At 40.9% G+C, this 11717-nt stretch overlaps 1 protein-coding gene across 2 annotated transcripts in view; it reads right to left on the minus strand.

Moving 5' to 3' along the window:
- The window catches only part of LOC129830406 (IQ motif and SEC7 domain-containing protein 1-like), a 176379-nt gene extending 168899 nt beyond the window's left edge, over window positions 1–7480 (minus strand). For both annotated transcript variants that reach the window (XM_055892961.1, XM_055892968.1), the window contains exon 1: window positions 6811–7480. In XM_055892961.1, coding sequence (XP_055748936.1) covers window positions 6811–7070 — 260 coding nt within the window. In that variant the 5' untranslated portion in view covers window positions 7071–7480. The remainder of the gene's footprint in view (window positions 1–6810) is intronic.
- Between the last annotated feature and the right edge of the window lie 4237 nt (window positions 7481–11717).

An 11717-nucleotide genomic window follows, 5' to 3' on the forward strand; every position in this document is an offset into this window, starting at 1 on the left:
TATTTAATCAGGATCATAGAGGAAGAGCACAGACTGCTAAGTAACCAGCATCACATAGTACTGGAGGCCTAGGCTATCTCTCAGTGCCATCACCTATAATGTAAACCCTGGAAGGCTGATGCTATGTATTGTCCAATTAGAGGCTTTAAAAGCTACCGTACGCCATATTGGTACTCCCCAGAAGCAGCAGTCTTCCACAGGAAATAATGGAATTCTACAGGACAAAATTATGTGCATTTCTTTGTTGAAGTGGGGCCATTATCACTAAAACTTTCTAAAAATATACTTTAAGGAATAGGTTATATTTTAAATTATGTTCAGTTCACATAATATCATTTAAAAGTATGCATTAAGGTGTCTGTAATAGAATTGACTTGTCAAAAACGAATGTAGACGTTCTCCCGTGTGGCGCAGCGGTCTAAGGCACAGTCTATCGCAGCACATCGCAGTGCTTGAGGCATCACTACAGCCCAGAGTTTGATCCCGGCCGTGACCGGGAGACCCATGAGCACAATTGGCCCAGCGACGTCCAGGTTGGGGGAGGGTTTGGCCAGCTGGGATGTCCTTGTCCCATCACGCTCTAGCGACTCCTAGTGGCTTGCCGGGCTCCTGCAAGCTGACTTTGCTCGCCAGCTGTACGGTGTTTCCTCCGACACATTGGTGCGGCTGGCTTCCAGGTTAAGCGAGCAGTGTGTCAAGAAGCAGTGTGGCTTGGCAGGGTCGTGTTTTGAAGGACGCATGGCTCTCGACCTTCGCCTCTCCCGAGTCCATACGGGAGTTGCAGCAATTGACTGTAACTACCAATTGGATATCACAAAATTGGGGAGGAAAAAAGGTAAATGTAAAAAATAAAACTATATGAATGTAGACATTAATAAATAATGAATACATATTTTATTCAACGGAGGAGTAGCAAAATGGCTGTGCGGTGGTTCAATACGTCGCCCCGTCAGTCATCCAGGGTTTATATACATCATTGGCTTTCACCCAACCAATGATGAACACTGAGTGTATAAAATATTATGAACACCTGCTTTTTCCATGGCATAGACTGACAAGGTAAAAGCTTGGTTCCCTTATTGATATAATTTGTTAAATCCACTTCAAATCAGTGTAGATTAAGGGGAGGAGACAAGTTAAAGGAGTTGTAAGCCTTGAGACATGAAAAGAACACCTTCCTAATATTGAGTTTTAATGTTTTGTACACTCAGTTTATATAAACTAGAGCCGGGACGATAAACCAAAACTTGTTGACACCAACCACTTATTGTGGACATTTTGCAGATGTCGTTCATTATGATAAATAACCTATAGGGCCAAACTAGAGAAATGTGAAGTTTGAAATAAGTTTGCTAATATGGGTGATTGTTGATGGGACAATTGATAGCTGTGTCGTTCCATGTTATTTCAGAAAGCCATGACACCCACCATCTCAGATTGTTCTGAAATCATTTTTGGTAGCTAGAAACAGATAAGCATTTCCGCAACATTATTTTTTATAATATAATCTCAGAGAAATTAGGTTAATTGATTGGTCCCGAATAGGCCATTTTAATTAATAGGAGTCATATAATATTCAATAAATATAATACCCAACATCCAATTTGGAAGAAACTTTTTTTCTAACAATGAGTCAGACATGAAGCATCCAACGAAATGGTAAAAAGCCACCCACGGAGCCCCAACACCCCACGCCAATCCCAACCCAACAAGTACACAGTATCAGTTCTCTATGTCTGACAAGTAGTATGGAACTGCGGCTTAGAGTATTATTTCTTCATCCTATATAATGTTCTCAGGGAATTTGGTGATGGTTACTACTTGATTGTACAAGTGTCATTTCATCGTTTTGATGTCTTCACTATTATTCTACAATGTTGAAAAGAGTAAAAAAAATAAAGAAAACCCTTGAATGAGTAGGCGTGTCCAAACTTTTGACCGGTAGTGTACATATAACCTCAATTACATCGACTAACCTGTACTCCCACACATTTGACTCGGTACCCCCTGTATATAGCCTCATTGTTGTTACTCTTATTTTTCTACTTTAGTTAATTTAGTAAATATTTTCTAAACTGCATTGCTGGTTAAGGGCTTTTAAGTAAGCATTTCACGGTTCTACACCTGTGACATTTGGCGCATGTGACAAATTTGTTTTGAATGGACTTTAAACAGTGCTAAATTGAGGAGGGTAATCCTGACAGCTTGTGTATCACTCGGTCTGTGATATATGCTCCATTACCCTAACCTATCCCGCCCTGCCTTGCCCTCGGCGGCTAAACCTCCTATCATCCCCAGACAAGAGCCACCCAGACTGCCCTCCTACATAAAAATGAAACATGGAAGTAATTGCATAATTGATCTATCCCAGAGCTTGTACCACATTCCATAAATATCCTGGATTTATGTCCCTGCCCCACACATGAAATCCACTTAAAAGACTAGCACACCGAGTCTAAGCTAGCCTGGCATGGGAGAGTCCTCAGCCAACTGAGGTTACCAAACAGGGAGCAGACAGACTCCATGACACTAGTGAACCTGACAGCCTGGAGGCTCAGTCTGGTCTCTGGGATGAGTGACCAGGACGGAGAGAGGCTGAGATGATGAAACCATGGGAAAGCCATGGCAGTGTTTTGTATTGACGACAAAACAAATAATATGACCCTCAGACAGTCATACTGCAAATCTATTTTTGAGTCTAATGCCCGCCAACCGGATGCAAGATAAAACTTGATTTACACAATTAGATTACATAATAGCCCACTCCTTTGTAAACATGGATACCACAAAACAGATGTAATGATAACAAAGCCCATCAAGTCAGGCGCAAAGGAATAAAATGCACTCAAATGAAGAAAGAAAAAATAGCCTAGAATGATTTCAAGGACATTTCATTCATATGAAATGTTGGAAACCCCATTGAAAACGAATTGCTCCACACAATAACTCCCAGGTGCTTGAATGAAATGCACAGTGCCTCAAAGGTTTCCAAATAAGGTCATATTCCAAGCTCTGTATGGCAAAACTTCTATGAGATCAAACTGTGCATAAAGCTTCCATTTAATGTGCCCAGCAGCTCAGACCCACAGGGAGAACGCAGTAGGTAGCCTATTGAAGGACAGTTCTATTACGGACAGTTTCACATGACCCTCCCCTTGTACTGTAAAGAAAAAAAAGAAAAAAAAAAAGTGCACACACTACCCTCTCATAAAATGAACTAAAACAATAACGATTACCACCACATATAACAATAACTCTAGCAACCCTGTGTTTATAAACATGGATATCAACTTGACGCACATCAGCATGGTTTTGTGGCACAGTCGATGGGTTGAGGGTTCGCCGACCAACACAACTCTCCTTGCCTGTCTCATTACACTACAATCATTGACTATAGCTCAGCATTCAACACCATAGTACCCTCCAAGCTCATCATTAGGCTTGAGGCCCTGGGTCTCAACCCCGCCCTGTGCAATTGTGTCCTGGACTTCCTGACGGGCCGCCCCAGGTGGTGAAGGTAGGAAACAACAACTCCACCCCGCTGATCCTCAACACTGGGGCCCCACAAGGGTGCATGCTCAGCCCCCTCCTGTACTCCCTGTTCACCCATGACTGCGTGGCCATGCACGCCTCCAACTCAATCATCAAGTTTGCAGACAAGACAACAGTAGTAGGCTTGATTACCAACAACGACGAGACAGCCTACAGGGAGGAGGTGAGGGCCCTCGGAGTGTGGTGTCAGGAAAACAACCTCTCACTCAACGTCAACAAAACAAAAAGGAGATGATCGTGGACTTCAGGAAACAGCAGAGGGAGCACCCCCCTATCCACATCGACAGGAAAGTAGTGGAGAAGGTGGAAAGCTTTAAGTTACTCGGCGTATACATGACAGACAAACTGAAATGGTCCACCCATACAGACAGTGTGATGAAAAAGGCACAACAGCACCACTCCAATCTCAGGAGGCTGAAGAAATGTGTCTTGTCACCTAAAACCCTCAAACTTTTACAGATGCACAATTGACAGCATCCTGTCGGGCTGTATCACCGCCTGATACAGCAACTGCACCAACCTCAACCGCAAGGCTCTCCAGAAGGTGGTGCGGTCTGCACAACGCATCACCGGGGCCAAACTACCTGCCCTCCAGGACACCTACAACACCCAATGTCACAGGAAGGCCAAAAATATAATCAAGGACAACAACCCAAGCCACAGCCTGTTCACCCCACCACCATCCAGAAGGTGAGATCAGTACACGTGCATCAAAGCTGGGACCGAGAGACTGAAAAACAGCTTCTATCTCAAGGCCATCAGACTGTTAAAACAGCCATCACTAACTCAGAGAGGCTGCTGCCTACATACAATGATCAGCTAGGGGGAAATCAGATTTTAAACCTTGACGGTATATTTATAATTATATAAAATGTATGCAACAATTTTCCACCAACAGGTTTCTGTGCCAAAGCGCCACGCAACCAATAAGCAACGCATAACTGCATAGCAATTACTGACATCGAGCGCTTATGATCCTAGTTGGCGGTTTCAACACCACAATCAAATTGACACACTCTATCTCGACAAACAGAAAATGCATCCCTCCCTACTCAGTATCAAACGCCTGGCTTGACCATCTACGAATGTCATTAAACTTTTTGCTGGTTTGTAACGGATGCCTCTATCCATTCTTCAAATGGCCGGGGCACAGTTTGAATGCTGGAATTATATTCCGATGAATGTTCGCAGGTAGCCGACAAGAGACTTTTGAAGAGGCCTAATCGGAGTATTTGTGACTGGTTATGTTCATCCCACACATAAAAAGGTAATACATTTTTAAAAGTTAATTGACAAATATTTAGGCTATATTGAAGCGTTAGGTTCTAGGTCATAAATAGTGACTCGGATCAGAAAGGACGCTAAACGTGTGTTGAGCTTTCCTAAATAACTGGGCCTGCTGGAAGCACAGGCCTATGTGGCTGGACTGTATAGGATGACCTGTGAAAATGATGATTGGCAACAAACAACGCATCAGAAGTAAAAAAAACGGCCAGACTGTCCTGTGCCTTTCTAGACCTTATAAAATCGGTCCAGAGTAGACCTGCAACTGATCCAAATGGAATGAAACATTCAAAATAACAGGGTTTTTACATCCATTATTCAAATGACATTTTCACTGCTGTTTACAGCCTAGAGTAGAATTGAACTCAATTGTACTGACTTTAAAACAACTATGCAAATATCCGTTGCATTGTGGTCCTGTAGGCTAGTCGAGGTAGGAAATGGTGTTGTCCCTAAGGCCATACAAATTGTATTAACTGTATAACTCATTTATTTTGTTGAAAAGTGAGGTGAGCCTCCAAAAGAATATTTGTAAAAATCATCATAAAAAAAAATACAAGTTGCACTGCTTGTAATACTACTAAACAACCTTTTACAACACGTAGCAACCTCACCAAGATATTTTAGCCTTTTGGTATTGTAGCAAACGGTCGCTGGTGTTTAAGACAAAACAAATCTACACATAGTGGCAATAGGGTTAATCCGCTTGCTGGGAATTGTAAAGTGGCTCATATAGCTAGGTTTGCTTCACTGCCCCCATACTTCACTGCCCTCATACCCATCGCCAAACCCACTGGCTCCAGGTCATCTACAAGTCTCTGCTAGGTAAAGCCCCACCTTATCTCAGCTCACGGGTCACCATAGCAGCACCCACCCGTAGCACGCACTCCAGCAGGTATATCTCACTGGTCACCCCCAAAGCCAATTCCTCCTTTGGCCGCCTCTCCTTCCAGTTCTCTGCTGCCAATGACTGGAACAAACTGCAAAAATCACTGAAGCCTCATATCTCCCTCACTAGCTTTAAGCACCAGCTGTCAGAGCAGCTCACAGATCACTGCACCTGTACATAGCCCATCTGTAAACAGCCCATCCAACTACCTCATCCCCATACTGTATTTATTCATTCATCTTGCTCCTTTTCACCCCAGTATCTCTACTTGCACAGTCATTTTCTGCACATCTACCATGACAGTGTTTAATTTCTACATTGTAATTACTTTGCCACCATGGCCTATTTATTGCCTTACCTCCCTTATCTTACCTCATTTGCACACACTGTATATAGACTTTTTTTCTACTGTATGTTTGTTTATTCCATGTGTAACTCTGTTGATGTATGTGTCGAACTGCTGTGCTTTATCTTGGCCAGGTCGCAGTTGTAAATGAGAACTTGTTCTCAACTAGCCTACCTGGTTAAATAAAGGTGAATTAAAAATTTACAAAACTGGGTTACATGAGGTTGTGTTGCACACCCCCCTCCAGCCAGGTATTATTCTGCACTTTTTTAGTGAAGTGGGTGTCTCAATACCTATCAATTTAACCACTTTTGCAGTCAAATATTTTAACACAACCATCCATTTCACATATGGGAAAACTTAAGAGATATGGAGAAGAGGTATCAACATTTTGGGGGCCTTGCCAATGACCTATGTAGGGCCTATTATTGTTCAATTATATTGTGGCGTTTCAAGCCTACTGGCTTGGCTGATATAGAATGCCAGTGTCCAATTTGATCTATTAGAAAATAACTTTCGATGCAATCCTTTACTTTAGTCTATGTTATTAGCTATAAATCTATGGAGACTTTTTTAATCTATAACATTATACATTATACAAAAGTGTACGTTAGTTGGTGTGCGTTTATCTGGGGTTTAAAGAGCAGATTCCTGCCAAGGACTTAGTAAAATATGGGACATTAATTGCGACATCTATCAAATGTTTTCCAATAGTGCAGTGAGTGCAATAAATTCTTACTTTTCTTGGGTGATGTTTTCCTTTATAGCACCTAACGTTGCGTGGCTGTTGCCCTGTTGCAGCAGCCTACATGTAGCCAGGTGCCGCTGATACTGGTCTTTCAAGCAGGCGTTTTCCGAACACAAGTCGGACACCTGCAGCTCCAGCTCCTCTATCCTAGTCTTGTGCATCTCCAGTAACTCCTGTTGGGTCTCGATAATGTTATTAAGCTCCTTCAGATACTCCGCAGCCCTGGTTGGGTTCTCGGTCGGGCTTTCCATCTCGCTCCGACTCCGGTTTCCCCCCCGATCTCAGTTTTCTCGAAGCCCGTTTTCAACCTACGTTATGGCTACGCGCAGTTAAATTCCAACCCGATGTGCCTTTTTGCGCCTCGCCATTGTTTCCATGTACTGTTTGAAAGAGCGAGAATGAAATGTGCCCAGTGCAAAGCGCGTTCTAACGGCTACAACTAATCTCCGAAAACCACTCCAGTTAGGGAAGAAAACACATTTAACCCTTAAAAGAACGTCGAACCAGCTGTCTCATATCCTTCATATCCCTTTAGTTTGCCAATTTATTCGAAACATATACGAGACTATCTGAAATTAATCCCTTGTAGGCTACTGTTCCAAACCACCGTAAAATGTCTCCTTGTCATCCTCGGGTCCACGTTGTACCCGTGACTTTTCGTAAACAGATGGTGGTTGTCAAGTAGGCGGGGTTTTCAAGTTTTAAGAATCTGTTTGGTGCAAAATTGCGGTTTAATAAAACCCTATTCGCACGGGACTAATATTACTAGAGAACGTTGGTTATGTAGGTGTGACCCGATAATGTACATTATTCCAGAGAACGATTCGGACGGGATTCGTTTTTTCCAAACTGCCCCCTGTATTTCTTGCTTTTTTAAATGTAATTTTTTTTATATAAATTGACAGATATAACGGAAGCCTGGAGTTTTTTTTTTCTTGGCGTGAAGATATTTCAACAAGTCCGGGCAATAGCAGGGTACACTGATAACTCGAGCTTGCTTCCCAAATTTCTAAACCATAACAAACTATCTTTGGTATAGTGTCGCCATAATATTTGAATTGAGGAAGTGTGATCATAATCATTAGGATATTTCAGCGATCCGCAGTAGAAGACGTCCTAAATGACCCCCCCCCCCCCGCAATATTTTATATCTTCAATTCATTCGCACATAACGTAAACAAAAGCATTCACTGTGAAAGTTGATAGATGTAGGCCCTTCATATAAAAGGCTATGAGCAGCACTTTGTTTAATTTCTCGAATCAGTTATTGTTTCTTGCTCAAACCGCGAGTAACACCTGTCAAACTCAGACATTTATCTCAAAACACAGGGGATGTCGATTCGCACGAGACTAGGATTTTGGAGTTTGCCAAGAGTAGGTTATTATGTTTGATATTGTAACTCTCCTGCCATGTCAAAAATAATGGCAGATTCGGACGTGACTAAATTTACAGATCTTGTGTTTTGTGCTCGTGCACATAATAACATTCCCCGACCTCCCCCAGCAAAACTAATCCGGGATTAATCTGGGACTGGATTAGTTTTACTGGGGGAGGATCTGTCATTTTAGTCCCGTCTGAATCTGCCATGTCAGTAATTTTGACATGGCAGGAGAGTAACAATTCCAGACAGAATAACCTACTGTTTTTTGGAGAACTCCAAAGTCCTCTAATACTGGTTCCGTGCGAATCGACATCCCTGTGTTTTGAGATAAATGTCTGTGTTTGACAGGTGTTGCTTCCGGTTTGCGCAAGAAACAATAACTGATTCGATAAATTGAACGAAGTGCTGCGCATATCCTATATATGAAGGGTTTATGTAGTCTATTAACTTTCATAGTGAATGCTTATGTTTATACCTACGTTTTGTGTGAATGAATTGAACTTCACAAAATGCATTAAAAAAAAAGATTGCGCCTATCTAACGCAACCCTTTCTGTTAATAGATTGCAAAGCGGTATAAAACTGACCTAAACGTTTGGAAATGACAAATTCACTTTTTCATCCATAGCCATATAAAGTGCAAGTGCGCTGCTACGGTGCCCACAAACTGTTAGGGCCTACACAAAGCTGTCCCAACAGCAGTCCCAACACCTTACCACTGCTACACCTGGCTATCAGCAGAGCCTTGTCTGGCAGCGAAACAGTTCATTCAGCCAGCCTTATTTACTGCCTTTTTTTAAAACAGCTGATATGGCTGACTTTCTTAAACATTCAGTTTCTACAATTTAGATGTACAAACTGTGGCATAAGGAGATGACAAAACGGATAAGAGGCAATCCGTAATTTCGATTAAGACATTAATGAGCGAGTTGGGATGGAATTTGTTAAGCACTTTTGAAATGTACATGGCCCGTTCTTATTGTTCTCCCTGTAAACCAAATCAGAACCGTAGCATAAATGAAGGGGGCGTATAAGCAGACAATGAAAGCTCTTACAATATTCAATGAATACATTTATCTAAAACAGGTTATAGGCTACATGTGCACCACCAAGTCCGAATTGTAGGCGAAATTAAGAGAGGAAAATAGACCAAATTATTAGGGTGAAGCACATGCACTAACAGCTTACTACACAACATACACTTAGTATTACTTTCTTAGCTCCAGTATACATATCTCCCTGGCACATGATATAATTTATGCAGCAGCATACAATACATTTTTGGACTCATCTTGTTGAATGTTTGTTGAATGTTTATAATTCTAAACTCTGTAAGGAGACCGATAAACGGAGAATTGGGACCACACACCCACTCCACTGAATAGCAGGCTAGTGATAGCTTTGCAATGGTTGCAGTTGGCCAATGATTCCTTCCAAACCACTCATTGTTGAATTTGCGATTTCTTACTTCTTGTTTATCTCCAATGGCCGATGAGCACCGATACGTTTTATCTATAATTTCTCTTCATTATTTCTCTTCATATGATAAGAATTAAAAGGGATTTGCCAGTAGAATGTTGACTTGATTCCTGATTTTATTATTTGTTTCTATTTTTAGTTTTTGCATGTTGTATTTTTTATATTCATTATACAAAATTCATCAACAACTTACATCAAACATGTCTAACAAAACACAGGTATAAACAAGAAAATATTAAATACATACAATATACAGTATATATATAAACATAAAAAAAAACAAAAAAAAAAAACTATATTACAAAAATATGACAATTCTAGTACAATTGTAGTCACTCTGAAAAAATCTAATTTTGATTCAGGAAGAAGTTTTTTTGCGAGTCACTATGGATAATGCCTTAACAAGATGATTAAATTCAATCAAAAATATTTGTAATTTTGGTATAGAATTCTGGAATTTTTGTTTGTGTATAAAGTATTTGGAAACAAGAATAAAAAAATAAAAATGTTTCAATGGTCTTGCTATCATTGCAATAGTAACAATATTACATCCTCCATGTCAAAACCATGGGTATTGTTCAAAAAAGATAAGTATTCTGCAAGGTTTTTCCAAAAATCTATCACAGATTTACATTCATAGAAGTGAGTCAGATTTTCACAATTTTTTGTAACACAAATGGAACTATGTTGTAACCCAAAAGTGTTAAATAAATAAAATACATTTTATATTTGAGATTCTTCAAGTAGCCACCCTTTGCCTTGCTGACAGCTTTGCACACTCTTGGCATTCTCTCAGCTAGCTTCATCTGGAATGCTTGTCCAACAGTCTTGAAGGAGTTTCCACATAATCTGAGCACTGGTTGGTTGCTTTTCCTTCACTCTGCGGTCCGACTCATCCCAAAACATCTCAATTTGGTTGAGGTCGGGGGATTGTGTAGGCCTGGTCATCTGATGCAGCGCTCCATCACTCTCTTTCTGTATAAAATAGCCCTTACACAGCCTGGATTTGTGTTGTGTCATCGTCCTGTTGAAAAACAAATGAGTCCCACTAAGTGCAAACCAGACGGGATGGCGTTTCACTGCAGAATGATGTGGTAGCCATGCTGGTTAAGTGTGCCTTGATTTCTAAATAAATCACAGACAGTGTCACCAGAAAAGCACCCCCACACTATAACACTTCCTCATTCATGCTTTACGTTGGGAAATACACATGCGGAGATCATCCTTTCACCAACACAGCGTCTCACAAAGACACAGCGGTTGGAACCAAAAATCTCCAGACCAAAGGACAAATTTCCACCAGTCTAATATCCATTGCTCTTGTTTCTTGGCCCAAGCAAGTCTCTTCTTCTTATTGATATCTTGTAGTAGTGGTTTCTTTGCAGCAATTCAACCATGCAGGCCTGATTCACACAGTCTCATCTGAACATTTGAGGTTGAGATGTGTCTGTTACTTGAACTCTGTGAAGCATATATTTGGTCTGCAATTTCTGAGGCTGGTAACTCTATTGAGCTTATCCTCTGCAGCAGAGGAAACTCTGGGTCTTCCATTCCTGTGGCGGTCCTGACGAGAGCCAGTTTCATCATAGCACTTGATGGTTTTTGCAACTTCACTTGAAGAAACTTTCAAAGTTCTTGACATTTTCCATATTGACTGACCTTCATGTCTTAAAATAATGTTGGACTGTCCTTTCTCTTTGCTTATTTGAGCTGTTCTTGCCATAATATGGACTTGGTCTTTTACCAAATAGGGCTATCTTCTGTATACCCCCCTACCTTGTCACAACACAATTGATTGGCTCAAAGGCATTATGAAGGAAATAAATTCCACAACTTTTAAGAAGGCAAACCTGTTAATTGAAATGCATTCCAGGTGACTACCTCATGAAGCTGGTTGAGAGATTGCCAAGAGTGTGCAAAGCTGTCAAGGCAAAGGGTGGCTATTTTAAGAATCTCAAATATAAAATATTTTGATTTGTTTAACACTTTTTTGATTACTACATGATTCCATATGTGTTATTTCATAGTTGTGATGTCT

The sequence above is a fragment of the Salvelinus fontinalis genome, chromosome 31 (assembly GCF_029448725.1).
Source record: "Salvelinus fontinalis isolate EN_2023a chromosome 31, ASM2944872v1, whole genome shotgun sequence".
Lineage (NCBI taxonomy): Eukaryota > Metazoa > Chordata > Actinopteri > Salmoniformes > Salmonidae > Salvelinus > Salvelinus fontinalis.